General features: G+C 44.4%; 1 protein-coding gene across 4 annotated transcripts in view; it reads right to left on the bottom strand.

Moving 5' to 3' along the window:
• Positions 1-23,089, bottom strand: part of PTPRG (protein tyrosine phosphatase receptor type G) — a 407,047-nt gene that overhangs the window by 83,440 nt on the left and 300,518 nt on the right. For all 4 annotated transcript variants that reach the window (XM_083795084.1, XM_083795085.1, XM_083795086.1 and 1 more), the window contains 3 exons: positions 22,211-22,368; positions 17,256-17,448; positions 1,364-1,548 (listed from right to left, as the gene is read on the bottom strand). In XM_083795084.1, the coding sequence (XP_083651210.1) occupies positions 1,364-1,548; positions 17,256-17,448; positions 22,211-22,368 (536 nt within the window). The remainder of the gene's footprint in view (positions 1-1,363; positions 1,549-17,255; positions 17,449-22,210; positions 22,369-23,089) is intronic.

The raw sequence follows: 23,089 nt of genomic DNA, 5'->3' as shown, positions 1-23,089 counted from the left end.
AACACTGTCTAGCTCTGTTTCAAGATGGGACAGCCCAGCTGTCTCTGCCAGAGCACTAAAGGCAAATTCCACTTTCCTTTTAAAAAGAGTTTCTTTCTTCTCTTGCCCCTAAAATAGACTAAGCTGTCATTGCCTTCCTAACCTCCAAGCTCTGCTCCACAGCACAGGGTCTCACTGCAATTTATTTCCAAGCTATCACTCCATCACATCCCCTGCATTTTTAATTATTTCTTTTACTTCAAACAGGATGCCGTCTCCGTGCCCACCTCATTTTTGCTGATTAAGGCTCTCCTCCTTATACACGATTAAAATAAAATCTCCCTTAAGAATGTGAAGTTATGACAAGAGAGAGGTTACAATACATCATAACCTTGGGTGCCTTTCAATAGATTCCTTTCTGACTTTGTGAGGCACATCATTCCCTAATGTGACCCAGATAACAATGTCTAGTGGGGAAATTGAAAATATAAATGGAAATGAAGTAAAAGAATCTTCATCTAAGGGAATAAGAGAAGTATTATTGTATAACTGATTGAATGGGCCCGGAGGACTGTGTATTTGAAAAAAAAAAACGCCAACGATAACAGTCATTAGGAATAACACTCTGTGCTGCTGCATTTTTTATGTGCGTATACAATTACTGATTTCATTATTCTAGAGGCTTTCTTTGATTAACAATAAACGGAGGCCTTTCAAACCTGAATATGTCACTTTGATTTCATATGCAGAGAACGTTAAAGACCGGTACAATACTTGCTTCCACTTAGACAGGAATGACAAGCAGATCAAATCCTAAATGGAGGAGATAGATCAGTGTTTGCATCTGTGCTGGAACTGTCTTGCTCTTCCCTCTTTCTCTTACAGCCAGACTGAGGCAGGGCTTGTACAGGGCCACTCTGCAATAATCCTCTAGCCCTGATGACAAGTACTGCAGGCAGCGCCTACTGATCAGAAACGACTCCAAAGACTGCAAGGGGCTACACACAGGGAAAAGCCTGAACCCAGGAGAAGGTTTTGGGGATCGAGGATTTTAATGTGAAAATCTGTGAGCTGAACAGAAGCCAAAAGGTATTCATAGTCTAACTATTTCCTGAGCCAGCTGCTTCTCAGCAACAGTACATGAAAATGTGTCTGCAGATTTAGTCCTTTATGCGCTCACATAAACTATAAATTCACACTCCAGTGTTTTGGGTAGTCTGTTAGGCAATGTTCAACTAATGCGTAACATTTTAATAGCAATTCACAGCAAGTCAAATGCTAGCCGGTCTGTAATGTAACAACAGCCTTCCTCCTCTACTTCTACTGAGGACACGATATAAGGATAGCTCAACACATATGTCTGGGGTTGATGCTGTGGTTTTACCAGGTCCTTGTCACTGTCCTTGGTGAAAGTCTTCTCCTTTTCGTCTTCATTTTTAGTCCAGCTGTAAGAGATCATGTAGTTCATGATTGGAGGGTGGTAGATGGTCTCTGGTTGGTTCCAGGTTACAAGCAACGCTGTCCTGTTCACAGGCTGCACTTTCATGTTGACCGGGGGAGTGCTGCAAGCTAAAAAAGAAGAAAAATATATGAAGCTCTCCTAAATAACTGAGAGAAAACAAACAGGGAGAACTGTGCCTCACTCTAAGAGCCAGTGTTTTTTTCTTTAATGTCCTTGCCTACAGTAACAGCTTAGGCTGCAATCCACTGAGACCAATGGGATTTAATACCACCTGCAGCTGCTTTCTGCTCTCCAGAGTAAAGGTAGAGAGAGAAACCATTCTCTGCAGGCAAGTTGCTTAGTTCTTTGACTTAACTTTAGTCCTGGCATTTGCATATATATTTTAACTTGATTACTTAAGAGCTGTGCATTTCAACATTCACAAGTTCACTTAAATCTGAACCCCACCTTTCCTGGCACACAGTCTCCTGCCGTATGAAGGGGGTAAATAGTCTGGTGTGCTCTGCAGGCTCTGGAAATAGTAACCTCTGAAAATGTGACACTATTAGTTCAGTAAGCATTCTCCTCTTAACACAGTACATTTTTGTACATGAGAAGCAATTACTTTTCATTCCTTTTTCTACATGTTTTCCTTCACAGTCTCTGAATTGTTTGTCATTAAAATATCACCAGCACAGGGAAGACAGCCTTGATGGCCCTTAGCCATTTCCTTCTCTTATTAGGCAGGGAAACCCTCCAGCCAGCCTCCGAAATCCACAGCTTCCTAACCACATCCATAGCAGAGAGGCACAAGTTACTTCTCGCCTCAGCTGAAGTCGGTGGGGAGGTCAGCACAGAACAGCTTAACTAGGTGGTGAAACTACAGCTTCTGCTTACTGGAGATGCCCAGACCCAAACTTCTCCAGGGAAGACCAAGCCCTGGCACAAAACCAGCACGAACGCTTCATGCGATGCAGAGCACAGCCCGCTCCCAGCCGCTGCAGAAAATACTTTTCAAGCAATTGAAATGTGAAGGTCAAGGTACTAATGAAGAACGCTAGATGGCACTCATATGCTATCTATAAAGTCCATCATGCACTTTCCAACTATAGAGTTTAGATTTTTTCCAAGCTTTAAAAATCGTGTTTAAAATACACAATTCAGGACAGACTCTTACATTCGCTTTCCAAACATAAACTCTGAACCACGAAAAATGACTTGAAATGATACCTAAACACATGTGCTGTGGCAAAGGAGATGGCCACTTCTGCCAGGGAAAGTCAAAGTGTCACCTAGCCCATCGTGCTGATACTGTTTTCAAAATTATTTTTCCCAATATGACTTTTCCATTTAAAGTCAGCACAGTCAGGTTACACGAACTCTGCAGCTATGTATTTGGACATTATTTCGCTTCTAGGGAGTCCTGGCTGTACTGAAGGGGAGAAATGTCTGTTTCTAGGCCTGGAGTTCCAGGTTGGTCTTGTAGCTCTGAAATACTCAAATAGTTAGGGTTCCTAAATAAAAATGAATAAATGTCGTAAACAACAATATTACCATTGCAACAGAAAAACACCTGACAAATGTATTTGTGCAGTTACAATTCACATTGTGTAGGCAGTCTGAACAAAAGAACGTATTTCCCTTGGGAGGCGGTTCTGAAGGGCAGAGGAGTCCAGGAAGGCTGGGCGCTCCTCAAGAAGGAAATCGTGATGGCACAGGAGCGGTCCGTCCCCACGTGCCCAAAGATGAGCCGGCGTGGAAGAAGACCGGCCTGGCTCAACAGAGAGTTGCGGCTGGAGCTTAGCAGAAAAAAGAGGGTTTATAATCTTTGGAAAAAAGGGCGGGCCACTGAGGAGGACTACAAGGATGTAGCGAGGCTGTGCAGGGAGAAAATTAGAAAGGCCAAAGCTCATCTGGAGCTCAACCTGGCTACTGCCGTTAAAGACAACAAAAAATCCTTTTACAAATACATCAACGCGAAACGGAGGACTAGGGAGAATCTCCATCCTTTACTGGATGCGAGGGGAAACCTAGTTACTAAGGATGAGGAAAAGGCTGAGGTGCTTAATGCCGCCTTTGCCTCAGTCTTTAGCGGCAATACCGGTTGTTCTCCGGACACCCGGTGCCCTGAGCTGGTGGAAGGGGATGGGGAGCTGGATGTGGCCTTCGCTATCCATGAGGAAATGGTTGGCGACCTGCTACGGAGCTTGGATGTGCGCAAGTCGATGGGGCCGGATGGGATCCACCCGAGGGTACTGAGAGAACTGGCGGAGGAGCTGGCCGAGCCGCTTTCCATCATTTATCGGCAGTCCTGGCTATCGGGGGAGGTCCCGGTTGACTGGCGGCTAGCCAATGTGACGCCTATCTATAAGAAGGGCCGCAGGGCAGACCCGGGGAACTATAGGCCTGTCAGTTTGACCTCAGTGCCGGGGAAGCTCATGGAGCAGATTATCTTGAGGGTCATCACGCGGCACTTGCAGGGCAAGCAGGCGATCAGGCCCAGTCAGCATGGGTTTATGAAAGGCAGGTCCTGCTTGACGAACCTGATCTCCTTCTATGACCAAGTGACGCGCTTGGTGGATGAGGGAAAGGCTGTGGACGTGGTCTACCTTGACCTCAGTAAGGCTTTTGACACCGTTCCCCACAACATTCTCCTCAAGAAACTGGCTGCTCGGGGCTTGGACTGGCGTACGCTTCGCTGGGTTAGAAACTGGCTGGATGGCCGGGCCCAGAGAGTTGTGGTGAATGGAGTCAAATCTGGCTGGAGGCCGGTCACTAGTGGAGTCCCCCAGGGCTCGGTACTGGGGCCGGTCCTCTTTAATATCTTTATTGATGATCTGGATGAGGGCGTCCAGTGCACCCTCAGTAAGTTTGCAGATGACACCAAGCTAAGTGCGTGTGTCGATCTGCTCGAGGGCAGGAAGGCTCTGCAGGAGGATCTGCATAGGCTGGAGCGATGGGCTGAGGTCAACTGCATGAAGTTCAACAAGGCCAAGTGCCGGGTCCTGCACCTGGGCTGCAACAACCCCAAGCAGAGCTACAGGCTGGGAGATGAGTGGCTGGAAAGCTGCCTGGCCGAGAAGGACCTGGGAGTATTGGTGGATAGTCGGCTGAATATGAGCCAGCAGTGTGCCCAGGTGGCCAAGAAGGCCAACGGCATCCTGGCCTGTATAAGAAGCAGTGTGGCCAGCAGGTCGAGGGAAGTGATTGTGCCCCTGTACTCGGCTCTGGTGAGGCCGCACCTCGAGTACTGTGTTCAGTTTTGGGCCCCTCGCTACAGGAAGGACATGGACGTGCTCGAGCGAGTCCAGAGAAGGGCGACCAAGCTGGTGAGGGGTCTGGAGAACAAGTCTTACGAGGAGCGGCTGAGGGAGCTGGGCTTGTTCAGCCTGGAGAAGAGGAGGCTCAGGGGCGACCTCATCGCTCTCTACAGTTACCTGAAAGGAGGCTGTAGAGAGGTGGGGGTTGGTCTATTCTCCCACATGCCTGGTGACAGGACGAGGGGGAATGGGCTAAAGTTGCGACAGGGGAGTTTTAGGTTGGATGTTAGGAAGTACTTCTTTACCGAAAGGGTTATTAAGCATTGGAACGGGCTGCCCAGGGAGGTGGTGGAGTCACCATCCCTGGAGGTCTTTAAAAGACGTTTAGATGTAGAGCTTGGGGATATGGTTTAGTGGAGTACTTAGTGTTAGGTCGGAGGTTGGACTCGATGATCTTGAGGTCTCTTCCAACCTAGAAAAATCTGTGAATCTGTGAATCTGTGAATCTGTATATTGCAGAAATATGCTTGGGCAGGCTTCGGTGTTTGCTCCTATCATGAGCGGTGACGATCTTGCAGTTTTGCAGCAGATCCTTCTGCTTAGCACAGAAAGATCCAGCAAAGCAAACAAACCCTGCAGTATCTCATATCACTTGCTTGTTGACCAAATGAGTAAAAGTTTCTATTTATGTTGAGTAGAAGGGACCAAAACTTCATTCTGCTGGCAACCCAGCTCGGGTGCTGCGGAGCACAGCTGAGGGGGCACAGCTGAAAGCAGTCACAAGGATTTACAGAGCTTCGTGAGCCTCGGTGTGCCTCTCCACGCTCACCTCTTTCCTCTGAGTTCTCACTTACATCACCGTTTATTGATAACTGCACCAATAAATCATAGCTGCTCCCTTTGAAGCCCTTTTCATCACAGAATTACTCCTCAAAATGCTACGCCAGCCTTTACTGTTCCACCTAGTCAAATCCGATGGGAGACAGAAGCCCATAGTGAAGGACTACCCAGACCTAAAAGTCCTATCCAGTCCTCCTCCGTGGGGATATTCAGAGATTTATATAGTTAAAGTAATCATGCATCAAATTGTTTTAGAAATAATTCAACCAGATACCCTTCAGGACAGACAGAGATCTACCTGAATTGCAGTACCCCCCCGGAACCATCCCTAGCGAGCTGTTCTTCAGACAATGACCCCAAGCCACCCTAGAGAGAGGAGACTGCCACGTTCTCGATTCCACATCACCCTTCGCAGCCAGCATCAATGCAATGCAGAACAGCTCATACCAATCAGGAGAAAGAAGCAGGTATATCCGAAGGGTAAATAAATGGAGACTCACAGGCTCGAAGTTAAGACGCCCTCCATGACTGTGCATCCTGATCCAAGAGGGATACGAGCACTCTAGGCAGCTGGGTGACTCCAGTAACTTCACCGAGACACACGCTAACGGGTTTTGACTGGGGCCACTGCATGACTGGGGCAAGCTGCCTTCACAGCCAGCTACAAGGAGATTGAATTTACGATACCTGCTATTTCACAGTAAATAAGGTTACAAACTTTTTATGACTCAGTACGACTTCGTTTCAGTAACTCCAAGGCACGTAGAAGAACCTGATGTAATTAAGTAATAACCAGCATTTTCTGCTCAGCCACTTCTTTTTTTTTTCTTTTTACAGTTTATGAATGGGCAAAAAAAAGAAATCTTTTTTTATAAAATGAAACATATGGTTTTATTAATTTAACCAAACCTGCTCAGGACACAGTGGAATAATAATAAAAAAAAAACTTGATCCAATAATTCAATTTGATGATTTAATTAAAGAGATACATAATAACGTAGCAAATGTCTGAAAAGCAAGAAAGAAGTGCAATGAATTGACCATTTATAAAACAACTGGCATTTTCCACAGACCTAATTTTCCTTTCAATATTCTGTATGCCTTGGATTTTCTGTAGAAGATTAAAAGAATTGCAGGCTTCTCTTTTTTTTTTTTTTTAATGCTAAAGAGCGTCTACTGATTTTACAAAATGTGCAGCTGAAGAACAAACAGATGCAGAAAGAGGTTGGGAAGCCTGCATGTTCCTCTGGATTGAATAAGATTGCACTGAAGAGAAACTCGAGTGGGTTTTTTTTTTTTGTTATTTTGGTTTTGTGTTTTTAAACTGGGCTACATAAGCAAAGAATCCAGTGAATTCATGACTGCTTGAGAGAAAAAAAAAAAAAAAGAAGCAAACCCAACAACCGGCAACATTTCACACTGAAATAGCAAATCTCAGCTATTTTTAGGTAAAATATTACTAACGCTCTATTTTAAATTCAGATCCTTCAGGATAATAAAAATATCGAGGGGGATTTCAGGACGACTTTCTGTGCTATAATGCAATCCAGAGCAGAGACACCTGAACCGGCTCTGCATAGGTGCGGTGTGATGCCCGAGCCACTGGGCACTGCTGGCCTCCTGGAGGCAGAACAGCCTCGCGGGGGCCACAGGGCTGCACCTGAGGGGCACTCACTGGCAGGGACATTCGCAGCACCAGGGCCATGCCATGCAGCAGGCTTTGTGTGGAGCATGTCCTGGACCTCTCCGAATAAAAACCCCAAAGCTCACCAGCTTACAGTCAGTCCTGTTGGAGATAACCCAAACTGGGAAGCTGGCAGGCACGCTGGCTCTTGCTTTTCGGAGAAGTCCTGCAGAAAAAGGAGGGCTGCATGGGTGCATCCGGAGGGAAGCCCTCTGACCTGACTGTAGCGGCGTTCCCAGCTGTCGGCCATATGGGGGGCTGCCTGGCAGCCTGGCTGTGTCGCTTCACTGCAGATCAGCCTGCCCAGGAAGGCCGGGGGCAAGCCAGCATCTTGGCCAGCCTTGTCCTCCAGGGCTCACTCAAGCCTAGAGCAAACCTGTTTGCCACTTGTGGACAAATGCAGCATGCTAATACGGTCCTAAACGTTGGCCAGGCCAGCCATACAGCAGAGAATTATTTTCTTCATGTTAAAAACATTCCAATGGGCTGGAACAAACAAAATTAATTTAACAACTCCACATTCATCTCTTCCATAATTTGATTTGTATGTTGTATTTGGCTACGTAACCTCCACAAGGCTTTCCTAACTGAAGCCCGATAAAGCTTAATCCAAAAGCTCCTGGCAGCTCCATTTCAGAGAGATGAAAGACAAAAAGGGGGCTTATTGTTTTGCAAAAATTAACCACTGATATTCAGATACACCCATGACTGCGGAAAGGGCATGTAAGAGATTAGAACAGCTTTTTTTTATTATTATTATTTTTTATTTAACAAAAAAGCAGCCTACATTTGTTTTTCAGAGGGAAAAGCAAAACCAGCCAAACTTCCTGGGTTTCATTATGCTTTTTGCATATGCTACCTATGGTTATAAAAAGAACTATTTAGGGAAAGTTTGACAGAGCACAGGAACTGTATTTTGGATTATTTCTTGTATATCTTCTCCCTGTACCGCAGGTGCCTCATGTGATGAATCCAGTGGTACTGGGCTCAGAGGGATTTATAAAATCCTCTAAAAATGTTCCAAGTTAGCTCTTCTGTGCATAGAAATGTCACCACTTTAAAGGCAGTTATTTCTAGCTATGTTCTTTTTCCCTCTTTTGGAAAATCCCACTCTCTCCCTCATGTCTCAGCAATACAAAACTGCTGTTCCTCTCGCTGATGCCGTGGGATATGCATTGTGTGGTAGAGCTGTGACATTTTTCTTGCACAGAAAAGCACTGTGCCAGTGCAGTCCTCAATCCCTTGTGGTGAGCTGGGCAGGGGTCTTCTGAAGCCACTCATACACGGAGCGAGGAAACATCTGCACCGGGATGTGCCCCCAGCATGTTGCTGGCTCAGGAGTGCTCAGAGGTAGCTAAATTACAGGGATGAGGGGCTTGTATTGCTCAGGTCTGCAGCTGCTGGCCGTAAGTGAGAGGGGCTTCACTTCTCCTTTTTCTCACCTGTTCTGGAAATGCACAGGGACTGGTGGCAAGAAATCCTGTTCCTTCCTTGCAATGAAGGAGTGAAGCACATGCTAGATAGGGGATTTCTTCCCACAAGGTCAGGAGAGGAGAAACTGAGAGGCCAATACAGGGGTTGCAACCCTTCCTTTCTTCCCCATAAGGGCAATCAAGTTGGTGGCCAAGCTCTCGGGGCAGAGAGGGTGCTTATTTCCCCTCTGCCTCAGCACTGGGAAGGAGCTGGAAGAGCTGGTCTGCAGGACTGATGGACCACTTGCTGCCACGATGCCCGACTCAGCCCCAAGTTCCACTAGCTGATTTCAGAGAAGCCTGAAAACAGCATCATCGATGCCTGTGCTATTGGCAAAATACTGCACCACATTCACTCAGCCTGCACAAACCTGACTGCAGTCAAGACAGAAGCCATGCCACTAACAAGGAAGGGAAGAAAAATACTTTCAACAGTATGTACCTATATATACACACTTATATACCCTTGCTCATTATTAGACCCTTAAAACTTCAAATAAGCCCCGAAATGCAGAAATATGGGTTATACACCAATGAGAAAACTCACACTTGCTTTAAGTGCCATGCCAACAGCATTGTGGTAATGGAGGTGATGCAGTGCCAGCTTCAGCTACCTTGCTTTGGTGTGGCACGGTGGAAATGCCTGAGAAGAGAATGCGACCCGTGACAAACAACAGCATTCTTTTGGCTGTCTGATTCAATCTTGGAGTTCAGCGAGGGCTGTGTTCCCAAAGGATAACAAATAGACTACGAGGATCATATGCAGAGACAACACATGCTCTAATACATAGAGAAGTGCTGAGAGGCATACTTACAACATTTTTGCCCTTCTCCTTTTACTAAACGTTTGCATTTCTTTGCTTTGCTTTCCTGTATGCTGTTAACTTCTCACAGTGCTTATAAATGACATTATTAGTATATAAGGATAATTGCTTTAAAGAGAAGCATGTATTTTTCCTTTACCTTTGCCTGTACTTTGCCAGCAGGCATTTGCAGGCTCCAGAGCATGCTGTACACGCAAATATTTGTGTTGATCTACTTCAATCCACAGACAGAATGTAGCTAGGAGACAGACTATTTATCTTCCCTGCTCTTACCTTTCACTGTGCTTCAAACAAGGTTGTTTCTTAAGGTGTAAGGGACATTGACAGACCCCGCACTTGTTTTATGAGCACCATGAAGCAACCTCCCGAGCTAACCAGCGTGGGGGGCACTTCTGACACAGGGGCTCTGGGCAGGCGGGCTTTGCCCCTCTGCTGCCTGCCCGTTTCCTGAGGTGAATGTACAGCCAGCGTTCGGAGTGCATTTGATTCCTTCCTGTATGGCTTTCTTTGTAGCATTTGAGTTTCCATGGCATCACAGCGACGGACCCTGTTTTACTGAAAGGCATGGGCTATGTGTTTTACTACGTTGTGGTTGAGCCCAAATATTTCATAGGTTTCACAACCACCACTTCTACAGCTACGGCCTGAATCCTCAGCAGGCGCAGATCAACCTTGCTCCATGCTGGGCTAAGCTGATGCCTGCCGAGGATCTGCCCTGCAAGCTTTGTGTTTATATTACACATGCCTGCACACACAGAGGGTGCCCTGTGTTTAAAGTGTACACCCGCCTCCTTATCCGTACAGTGCACCTGATACACCACGTGTGATCACGTTCAGAGGCACGTGCTCATCGGTGTGGGGAGCAAGAGGGAATTCCTGCTGGAAGGACGCGTCTCTGCTGCGTTTGCCAAACTGCCGTGTCTGGGTGAGGGTGGCTTGCACCACGAGGCATAGGAGGGACAAACCAACAGGGCAGGCAGAGCGTCCTGGTATGTGCCTCAGGGATGTCCAAAATCAGGGTGGGAAAGTGGCTTCCCTTTTGCAGATTTTGGAGGCTTTTTCCTATGCTAGGGATTTGCTGCAGGCATTCATGGTACAAAGTACAGTCAACACTGAAATTAAAATCAGTACTTCTGTGGGCCATACAGCTAGACCAGTAGGTAGGCAGCGCAGAAATGAATTCCCTGGAGGGTTTAAGTGGAATAAATCATCAAGCTCCCTTACAAGTACTCAGCTCTGCTAGCTTTAGTGGCAGCTACAAACCCAAACCACGTTTCAGCTTTCACACCAAATTCCTCTTGCTCTTTTGGTTCGGGCCTTTCATAATATCTAAACAAGTGCAAGAATTACTGTTTATTAATAAACCTACTGGCACGCTGCCCACTACATTCAGGTGTGGACACACGCCGTGCTCACATGACAACCTCACCAAGGTTACGACAGGTGAAAAGAGAAGCCTGCAGAACAGAGCCGCTGCGAGGGGAGACATGAGGTCAAGTACATGCACCTCACCTTTTTGTACCTGACTCCCTTTTAAAATGGGTCAGGCCTTTTGCTGTAATGCTTTGTCTTCTACCTGACTAATGCAAGAGCCTTTGGAAGAAGCCTGTTCTCTCCTGCTTTTGCACACTGTGCTCCAAGACAACTGCGTGTCCAAGGAAAGCAAATCTGAGGTGGAAAGGATGAGAAATACCCAAGGAGCAGACTGATTTCTGCCTGAAGAGATTACAGCAGGTACCCAAGGTTCATGTCAGAAGAGACTATCACAGCAGTAAGGGAGTACATTTACTAGGAGCACTGAGGCGTAGTGGCAGCTGGGCAAGTCCACAGTGCAGAGAAGATGCAGGGCAAGCAATTAGCAGCACGGCGTTACCACCCTCAAGTGCAACCTTTTGCACCGAGTCAGCCTGCTGCGCCAGCTGAAATCCTAATAATGATACATGGATTCATCTGCACCAGCACACAGTAGTAGGGCACTGACCTGATTAAAGTACACAGCCCATGAAAGGGGAATGGAATCGGAAAAGGACAATCTTCATAACAACATGAAATCAGAAAGGAAAGGAGGAAAAGTCCGGTCATCCAAGGAAACGGGGAAGTAGTTGTTACTCTATGAGGAAATCAACCTGTAAAACAGATTCTTCCAAAGCATGAGAACAATCAAGTGGTAAATATATCATAAATTAACTAAAAAGGTTCTCATTCATTTTTTCCCTAAGATATTTAAGGAAAATAAAGAGTATCATTTTGCTTTAGCAATTCCAAATTAAGATGTCAATAATGTGCAATTTTAAATTTATGTTTACAATGTTGTAAATTTAGATGCTGCTTCAGGTAGGAGATTACACTTATTGCTATACAACATTTTGGGGTCATTTAAGTCTGCATAAAATATATGCATGGCATTCTGTAAGAGCAGAATTTGTCTGCCTTACCCCCCTTTTTGGCCTCCCAGAGAGAACCTAAGGGCATGAAGAGACCGTGAAGTTGTTTTGAGAGAGTTCTCATAAAACATGGGCATTTAGAAAGGAAAACAAATTACTGGGAGTAATAACAAAGGCTCTAATTGAGGCAAACAACTTATTCTCATTGAGAAAAACTGCTGTCAGTGCTCTGAACTATCTGCCTCAGAGTGACGTTGTCACTGCACCGCGCTGAATCTCCAGCAAAACTTCAGACAACGCCGCAGCGGCGACGCACTCCAGCACAGCGATGCCGTGCCACGCCATGCTATGCCATGCAGAAAAGACAACACCTTCTTTGCAGAAAGCCTAGCTTTCTTTCCTGTTGTCAGGTGCTGTGAAGTAGTGAATGTGAACTAAAGTGCTTTGCTTGAGCGGTGCTCTACCTTTGAGTGCAGGTTGCTAGCTGGAGCCATGCGGGAAGGAAAATCCAAGTACCTTTTGGGTAGTTTTAGTGGCACTAAGTTACAATGACCTCCAAACTGTGTATCACTATGGCTTGACAAAGAGGAAAAAGGAAAAGGATCACCTGTACACTACTAGAGAAATGTCCCAGCTGTTCGGTTAGAGTTCGAAGTTTTACTAGAGTGAATTTATGACTGCTTATTATTTAACTTCGTCTAGGATCATAATTAAAGATGGTACTCTAAGGCGAATTCCCACTGATGGGAAACGGCATCATTTGAGACTCCAGCAAAGAGTAATCAGACACCTTTGGGGAAGTAATCAGGCATCTGTGAAAGAAAACTCTGATGTCAAGAGCCCCTCACATGGGATGCTTGTTTAAGTGTTGTGAGGCTTGCAGCACGTTTAATGAGGCAGAAAGGTTAAAGGTTTTTTCTTTCAGAGTTAAAAAAACATAAAGAAACATTTGATAATCCTAATCAGGAGCAAAATAAAATGGGCAAATATTGTTGCACTTGGAGTACATCCTGAAGCAAGGAAATGAAACACCTTTTCTTCCTGAGCTCCCATGCCTACACTCTCACCGAAGCAGGTAATGTTTTGTAAATATCTCTCTCCTTGACGGGACAACATATGAAAGTAGTAAAGAACATGCAGAGTCAGGTCCTTGAACTGGATAGACTTTTATGTAAGAATTCTGTTTATGTGTCTCCTAAGAGCGATGTACACTATTAAACTGATAACTAATTAGCAATAACTCTAGCAGAGCTGCTTGAACGCTGCCTGTGAAAAGCCAGGAACACAATACGTGACAGGACAGAGCAACACAGTCCTAAGCCACAGAAGACAGGCCAGGTAAGAAAGGAGACAATTTTAACAGAGAAGGTCATGTGCAAAAACCCCAACACTGCCACTGCCTGTTACTCGCAGTATTGGCGAGTATTTTACATACACACTCCTGGTTTAATAAGTCTGTACGGAGAAGTACAGAGAACCCACAAATTGGCAAAACTTTATATAAAATGGCACTGTAACACCGGTGAGTCCTCCTGTTAAATTTTACAGGCCTGATGATCTGCATTATTTAACAGCATGGTCCACGGTATGTCTTGAAGCTCTAAAAGTTTAACCTTCTTAAAAGACATTGTTGCATGGTGGTTTATTATCGATCCACCAACTGCTACTGTTATATAGCTGAACTGTGCACATCCTGAAAGGTACATTTCAGAAATAATATATTTAAAGGTGATCCGTATGGTTCCTTGAAACAGCTCCAGGGTCAACTTCAGAATTAAGAACAGTTCCTAGGCTCTGATTCAGCAAAGGTCTTACACATATGCTTTTAGTCCAGGCATACCAGCAGTCCTCAAGAGAACTGTTTTAAATTGGCTTTTGCCAATAGGAGGAAGGAATGAGATAAAGGAACCAAAGAAAACTCTTCTTGCTAAGTACTAACACAAAAGGAAAACTGGAGTTTCCACCCTCAAGTGAAAAATAAGTCCTCTACAGCATTTAAAATCAACTAAAACATTTTCCCCATCTTGTATTCTGGTTATTGTAAACACTGCCACTTCCCCTTATTGCCTCTTTAAAATTAAAAAAAAAAAAAAAAAAAGGAAACAGAGGAGAGTAACCACAAAAGAAAAGACATAACATTCACATTGGCTAACAAACAGGATCGAAATTCACTGACAGTTTTTGGTTGACTTAAAACAACTTTTCCCAGAAGACATTTTATTTACCAAATGCTACCACTTACAGGGCTTTTCTAAGGAAATACTCCGAGGACTTGCATAAAGTGAGAAATAGTTTTCCTCCAGTGTATCTACAGGTTATGCCACTGGTCACGGTTCTGTGACCTGAGATAGCTTTGATAGCTCGGAGAAAAGCCGTTCCCGTTTGCTGCCAAAACGTTCAGATACCACGCTTCTCAATGGACAGCCGCAGAGCTGCATCGCTTTGTGCTGAGCTGAAACTCGCCATTCACCGGGGAATTCTGAAAATTATGCTGAACATTATGCAAATTGTTCTGGGCACATTTTCCTCCAAACTAAGGAAGGCTTACATAACAAACACTACGCCGTTTTCTAGATTAGCAATACTGCCCACAGACTTAATAGTGTGTGACAGAAGAAACAAATTGCAAAAATTCACACCGACAAACAAATCCAAACTTCCCCTCCAGAGCTGAAGACCATCACAAACCACACCACCTTGCAGCAAGTAAAAGACGTTTTCATGACCTTGCCTTCTTCCACAACACACAGATTGAAGCACAGGGAGAGCGTACAGGAGCCAACATGTGACAGCCATTGGTCACATTGCTTAATGCCATGGAAAGAAAGCACTGAGACGCAACCATGAGGTGTGCAGAAGAATCTGCATAAAATAAATTTGTTATGCTAACCCTACGCTCTTATATTTGTATGCTAGACTGTCTGGCTGAGAGGCACTCTGTGCATCCAGCTTCTCAGTACGTTTGCATGAATGACACTATATAAAGAGGTACTGTATTTACTAGCTGAATAAACAATAGGTTTTGCTTTCACTCAAGTATTATGACTTCAACTCATTTTATTTATATGTCAGTAGTTCAGAATGTGCAGTAGACCAGGCACATCATCACTGTTCACCTTTGTCAAAGAAGGGGCCAGAAACATCCACGTTGTTATACCTCTAGAACAGCTATAACTGATCCCTGTAACCTTTGGAGGATACGCTACAATCCATTTTGTGTTAGTAACACTGCAGCAACCTATTTATTTTTAAGTTCGTGAAAAAAATGCACCTATTTTCAGTGTCCCCTGGTGTGCACACAACCCAAAAAGTGACAGGTTGACAGAGCTGGTACAAAAAGACTGGCTGCCCAGCCATTAGCCTCCTATAGCAAAAGCTCGAGGGGAAAAAAAAAAAATCACTGACTTCAGCATCGTCCCTGCCATTAGATGGCACGCTGAACGCTGTCACATCACTGGAAGAGGGGATACACACGGCCCCTACCTAAAAGTCACTGATGAGCACGTTGCAAGCTCAAACTCACAGGCGCGCATGAGCACAGAGCATTACAGTACCTGGACATGTTGGGAGAGGACCCAGAGAGAACTTTCTGTGGAAACCCGTCCACAAGCGTGTAAGATGTTAAACACCCAGGTTCGAAGCTATCCAAACGTGGACTAGTGTTTATGAAGCTCTCTTGATCCAGTGGGTTGGCTCACATCATGTTAACTAAACCATGTGTACTTGCCTGAATCTGGGTCTTAAGAGTCCATAAGGAGCAAAGTTAGTGAGAATCTTTCCAGTTATTTCCAGTGCCCCTTCAATATCAACCTTTCCAAGCTCAAGATCAGCCCATTATCTACAGAACTTAGTGTTTGTAATGCCCTTAATTGTGGGTTTGAGATCTTTACTGTGGGGTGAAAATCACCCAGAACATTTTTATAATCTTAAAAACCTTCCAGTGAAGTGAGGAATATTCAGCGGCATGTGGCCAAAACAGTAAAACCTTGATTATACCACGTGTACCAGAGGGTACCTTGGCTGCACTCAAAATAATAACTAGAGAGTTTTGTCACTTTTAACATAACGTAACCTATTAACTTTCATCACTGTTCTGGGTAGGTAACAAGTACACAGGATATAACTGAAGAAATAAATATTGACACGTGTTGCTGTTAAAACACTGATTGAAAACTGTAGACCAGAGCATCAGAGCATAGCAGGGTCTCTTCATTCCCAAGATCTCCTTCTCACTTCTGATGTAAATTTTCTGTCCCAAGGCTGCCTTTAATGTACACGAGGTTTGTGTACGTGTATATTATATATATAAAAGTAAGCACGCTCACAGAATAATGAGCCCTGAGAAATACACTCTTTCAGCACTCTCGTGGGAGGGTGAGGCTGCTGAACGCAGCTGTTTTCATGATTCACATCTCAAACTACGCTCTATGTGCCTGGCCAGGTGAAAATGCCAGGTACGCAAGGGCAGATTGTAAATCTGCTTAGTTGTTTCCTTCTGGCAAACTGCCTCCTCTTCTTTTACCTTTACTCAGGACTGGTTAAGCACCAAGCACTTTTCAAGACTGAAGACTGGGAACTACATGTCATTCCTCCTACCTATAAATAACACCAGTCAATAAAATAAAGGCAAATAAAGGTAGTAAATGATATTTATTTCTAGTCTTATTTTAACCAGTACACATTTCTCTCAGAATTTTTGATGTGCTCCTCTAGCCAGGGCTGTCTGTGCCAACGCAACAACTGCAGCCTCCCTCCCACCCCCCTCCATCCAGCTCATTATCCAGTGTCTGACAGAAGCGAGCACCAGCTGCTCTACAAAAAGGCACATGAAACACTTCAGCAAGACATTATAAAATCACCTGTCTATAAGGAAGAGGGTTTTTTTCCCAGTCACCATTACCAAAAGATTGAGACAAACTTTTAATTAAAAGGTCGGCAGTTCTTCAGAACTCCTGTTACTTGTAAAAAATGAAAACCATGACCACATCTGGATACCCTATTTCCATTCAAACACCCAATGAGTCACTGCTAACGGGGCCAAAATTTTACTGCTGACCCTTTTCGTTAGCATTTCCTATTTGTCAGGCATCTCTAAGGTCCTACAGCCAGTTGGCAGAAACAGGGACATCAGCAGTTTGGGACTTGCAGATTCTGGGGCTTTATCACCATGGTACCTCACGACAGTGAGTTTGACAGGTAACTGTAGGCACACACAGGATTGGTTAATTTATTAACAGATACCAACAAAGCATACCTGCATACACCGCACTATTTCTTTGCCAGCTCGCAGCTATCCTCAGCACGACTTAATGAGAAAGCAGACAAAAAAATCTCTCATTAGTCAAGTGCAAAATTCATAAGCATAATCTACCTTTGGAAGCTTCTGTGCCGAGTGGATTTTCCAAGATGTCTGTCATATCTTGGCTCCAAGCATCCTTCACAGCGGACTTAGACACCTTCCTGTTGTTCAGGCTTTGCTGTGGTCGGAAGTTATTCCTCAGGTACTCCACGGACTTGACATGGTCTTGTTGCTCAGTGGTGAATATGGAGTAGAAAGCCTCCAGCTGACCACAGTCATCATGGCAGGGAAGAGAAAGGACATTAATTAGAAAACAATGTGGTGAAATCCGGGTGGCTGATAAGAAAGTAAAATAGCAGGAAGTGTTGATGCCAAGACTGATAAACCATGCGGGAAGTCGGGCTGCCCACTGAAATCACTGCCAACCGTCTTATCTCAGCACAGGGCTTATCCTGCCCAGCAGAAGAGAAGACCTTCGAGCAACTCACTGTTGTCTGTCATGGGCAAGGAAATGTTTGCCCTTTAGACCCTCCGTCTGGACGGATTTCATGTGTGACAGCCACGCCAAACCCTCCTCATTGCTGGCACCATTTTATTTCGTAGTATCATGCCAAAAAATGTTTCCACCCCAAGAGCCCTCTCCAGGAGAGGGTGACGTTACCTTAGCTCTGAATCATGATGCCTAGCTGCCAGGCTGAGTGAGCTCCATGGCCAGCTCTTGCAGCACTGTTGCACAAATGTCACTGCGGTTGTCCCAGTTTTATGGAACCGGCACCCAAACCCCAGAGCTGACTTGCCCAGGAGCAGGTCAGTAGCAGAGCAGCACAATCTGAGGGCTCCCTGCTCCAAGCACCCTGACCTCCCTACCAGCCACTGCTCCCTCTGACACCTAACTACGGGGTGAGAAAAAAATAACACAAAATGGTCACAGTGAGCACATATTCCTCTGGGAATATGTTTCCTCAGTTGTGTTCGGATCTGAGCTATTTTTAATAAAATGTATTAACCTGTGAGAAAGAACTGTAATTGGAAAACTTTTCCATTAGTTTGTATCTCAGCATTTCCTAGAAGGAAATTTCTAGCAAACTAAGGTGAAAGTATTTTCAGCTAATGTTGTTCTCACAGCTATCAAGGTCAGCATAGCATTTACAAATAGCTTGTTATCGTCCAGGTCAAGAACTAGAATCAGTTATGTCGCTGCTGGAAAGGTTGAAGAAGACAGAGCAAAGAAGGACTCACTGCTGATATTGTTTACAGCAATTACATAATATTGATAGTATGGATTTGGGGAATACAGAATGGCCCATGACTTTAAAAAGGGACTTACACAACACTCATAGTTTAATAGGTCACTCTGAAAGCTACATACTTTTCATTAAGTGCATCTGCTCTAAAAGCTATGGAAATGAATGCGAGTCCTGAAACTTGCAACTGGGAAAAATTATCATTGTAGCCTCAGTTGATAGTGCTGATAACAATAATCAAAGGAAGCTGCAATGGAGCAGCTAAGCATCCTCTCCTGAACCAAGAGACACTCGCTATCGATATTTAATTTCCCTTCAAACCAGTAAACAGAAACTCCCTTCTGCTGCTGCTGCCATCCAGCTTGCCTGTTCTGCTGGGCTTGACGATTCTCGTTACTGGGTTGAAATTGGTAAAACTTCTCCAACCCCCAAGGCACGAGAGAGTCAATTTCTACACTTCTCATTTCAAAAGTCAGTCTCCCTGGAGCGGGGAGGTGTGCTGGGCTGGCTAATGGGGAAATGTATGGGAACATTATCACTGTGAGCAGCACATGGACAACAGGAGGGAGAAGGGACGGACCTCGCAGCGCAGATCCTGAGTTTGGCAGATCTGTGCTCAAACACAAAGACGAGGGAACTGGGTCTCATAACAGGCAATCACTTCCAAGGTAACAGCACAACTCAGGCTTGTACGTTTTCAGTAGCAGCCTCCCCCCTCCCTACCCTTACTGTACAAGCAGGAAGCTGATGCAGAGCGAGGGGAGGCGACCAGCAGGGAGGGCTGACAGCTGGTGACTGGTTCCCATCACAGGCAGGGTACCCAGGTGCTGCTTCCAGCCTTGTGTGCACTGATGGTGGGATTTGGATTAGACTTTTTCTGCATCTTAGATGAATGCCCCATTCTCTGGTTCTCAGCTGTAATCTTCTCTCTGATTCTTCAGAGAAAGATCTTGAAAAATCTTGAAAACTATTTCCTAATTAGCATAAGGCAGTCAGAAGCAATGATAGATAGGCTAAAAAAAAAAGTGGGTAAAGGGACTATCATCTTATACTTTTTTCTTAACAAAGAAACCAGATGATCCTGCTAAGCCCTATGCTTTCCCATGACATTCCATGTAGGCACTGACCGCAACTCTGTAAATATTTACCTACCTTTTTCCCTTCATGCTCTAGAACCAGTTTTGATGAAGCCAACTAACAGGCCTTAAAGTTACTCCATGAACTGGGTACCAACTGCTCCTTATCAAGTCAAGTCTCTAAGCTTACACTTCCATGACATTAATTGAATTTTTAAACTTTCAGTGAGAACTTTTAAAATATTTTCTTCTGCTGTGCTACCTTGGGGAGGGATAATTGCATTTTAACAATTGCCAATTCAAATATGATTTTTAACCTTCCCCTTTTTATGTGTTGAAGGATATATAAGTCATTTTGACTTCATTTTTACTATAAAAATATTATCTACCACAAATGAGAAATTAATTGATCTATAGCTGGCAGGAAAAAAAAGAAGAGTCACAGTCAAGGAGCTACGTTCATGCTCTTCAAGGAGTACAAGAGCTCCTGTTCAGAAGAACAAATGAAAAGCTGTTTTAAGACTGTTGTAGACAGAGAGAAACCTGATCTAAAATTCCAAGTCATGTAATTACAAACCATTAAAGCCTGATGCGCCCAGTTTTCTAAGGACTGGATATATAAATGGCAATTAAAAATACTAAAACTGTTATAAGCACAATGAGATACTCTGAGGTATGCATTATGAGAGATAATGCCATGCTTTGGGTCATTGAACGCACTTAGCTTGACAATGCATCTGCAGGGTGACACGGCTTGTCCTGTTTTGTTGTCTAATTATCGGGAGAGATGATGATGATGGAGCACTGAGAATAAAACAGAGAAGCCTCCACAAATGGACCACTTCAGTACTGTCCTTTTTACAGCAAGGTATTTTGCACAAAAGCAAGGATTTAATTGGAACAGCAACAAAGCTTAAACAATATCACTTTCCTCCTCTGGGATTACAGACTGCTTCATGGGGTTTGTGATAAAGAAGGTTAAACTGTGGCAATGGATTATACTGCACTGTTTCTGTTAGAGGAACAAATAATAATCATAGCAATGGCAGGGTGGCAGGCTCTTAAAATACACCCATCTAGAACTGCCAAGGGGAAGAATACTATTATTTATTCCACATGTGTTGTAGTATCAATGAAAGTCTGTCTACATACAGAATACCCAGCTCTTCAACCACACACACATTCATAAAGCAGCACAATGCCAAATTTTAAAGGCTTGGCTTGGCACAGTTACCGCTCTACAGCACAGGAAAGACGCTCTGCCAGGATAAAGTACCTTTATACCACAATAGTGATAGCCATAATTGGTATTTAGCAGTTCATTTGCATTTGTTAAAACAGAAAAAGAAGAAAAAAGTCCATGACCCACTCGATGTGTATACAGGGTGGTATGCAGGGTATAAAACTGAGTGTGGGTCAGGCCTCACAGTCACCCAGGAGTAAACAGTAAAGTTATTGATGTAGTGAAAAGCTACAAGGGCTTGCAAGTATCCTGCAGGCAAGGACAGAATTCAAAATGATCTTGACAATCAGAGAAACAGCCTGAAAAAAACAAAGGGTCCGATTCAACTGCGACCATGTGCAAAAAGTCCCACGCTTCAGCCAGAATCGTCGCCTGCGTGAACACTGATGTTCAGCAGCACTGCTAGAGAGTGCTCTGGAGAGAGCATCTAGCAAAAGAGTTCCTGCTGGCCACCAGCTGAACACGGGTAATAACATCGCGCTTTTGTGAAAAAGGTGAAGTAATACCAGCACAGGTGGCTCGACACATGCATCCTGCCATGTCCCCGAGCCTCAGGGGAGCCCAGCTGAAAGTGCTGAGACCTGAGCGTTTGAACAAGGCACTTCAAAAAAAAACATGAAAGGGTTCCACAGGAGAAGCAATGGGATCCAGAAAAAGTGAAAACAAGCCTGGAGTGGGGACACAGCAATTGCCTTCCGCCCTTTTGAAATCCTTGAGAACCAACATCTGTCAGTCACGACCACCCTGTGAACTACTCCCTTAGAGTTTACAGAGTTAATGTATTTAAGAACTTTGCTTGGGTAACTCAAGACAGATGAATAAAGGAAAGACTAATTTCAGCAGGATGGTTTTCTAAAGATGACAATCTTAAAATGTCAAAAATACTCTTAACTGGTAAACATTTGACTGCATTTATCCATTACTTTATTGGGAACATTCTTCTCCAGACAAATCCCAGACATTGCATCTATTTGCATTAAAAGCTGCTATGTGCTAATTTTAAAGATTTGTGTACCAGCTCTCTAAGCACATAATGGCAGCTTTACTGTGTTACAAAAACAGTTAACCATGGAGAATTAATGGAAACACATCTTTTCTAATGTAATTAGTTCAAATTACTAAATCTGAGCAGAACTGAAATCACTCACTTTACTTTGAAAAGAAAGTTTCAATTAAAAAGAATAAAAGGGAACTCCATGTAAATATTTACACCACAGCTTAATTTAATCTTAACAAAAACAATACCAAATAAATCATTGAAAGGAAACTAGGTTTCATGTTGTACTGTCTTCTTAAGACTGATGGCTCTTGCTCAGAAACAATATTACTGAAGAAAAAAAAATCACCAACACTTCCTTTTTTGTCAACAGAAACTTTTTTGTTCTCAAAATTGAAACATTGGGTTTTGAAAACACTGTCTGAAAGAGAGCAAATCAAGAGATTTCATGGACAAACTAAACACACCTGATGGTAAGAAATGGGAACAGGCTTCCGAAAAACAATCCACTCCACGATCTCGCTGCACGGAGGAGTCGTCAGGGAACCCGCGTAGCGGTAGTAACTCCCCAGCGATGCCGGCAGAAGGTCCCTCAGCACAAAGGGATCCAGAAAGGTCTCCTTCTCTGCGGGGGAAGATTGACAAGTAAAATTACACTTTATTTTTTTTACGTGTCTTTAAAACAGACATCACATTGATAGGCAGCCTAGCAAGGTGTAATGGCAACAACATATTTTATCATATATATATATATAATGAAGGATGGAAACACCCTATCAGGAAGTCTCTGTAAGAGTTGATGTGTTGATTATTATAAGAGCAGCCAAAATGCTAGTCAGTCCTATACTGCTCCTATTTAGAAGGCGTGCAGGTGTGAAATGCCCTTGTTATCCCACTGCTTTATGCTAGCACAGAAATAACACCGTATTCAGTGGCTTCAGCACTCAGTAAATTGCTCTTCAGCTTGATGGCAGTGAGTGTTTGTCAGAGCCTCGAAGGAACAAAGCTCGGTCCCAGCAGTCCCGCTTGTTGCTGCGTGACCAAAGAGCGCCGGGTCGTGTGCCTGTCCTGTCCCCACCAGCAGGGAAAAGGGACACAGAAACGCAGTCAGTCCCTCTGTGGGCTGCCAAGATGGCCAAGGCAGTGGCCAGCCAAACATCTCCAGGAGCCACCAGGTTGAACTGAGGGGAAGCGCAGCAAGGCAGCAGGGCATCTCTAAAGCCAAGCTCCAGCTCAACGTGGTGCTCAGAGCAGCATCCAGACGGTGCCCGTATGGGATTGTCTGCACCCAGCCATACGGGCAATGACGGGGCTGCTGCTGGATGCAGTCGGCACAGCACCGCAAA

Source organism: Anser anser (assembly GCF_964211835.1).
Source record: "Anser anser genome assembly, chromosome: 12".
NCBI lineage: Eukaryota > Metazoa > Chordata > Aves > Anseriformes > Anatidae > Anser > Anser anser.
This window is presented reverse-complemented; position numbering and strand designations above follow the sequence as displayed.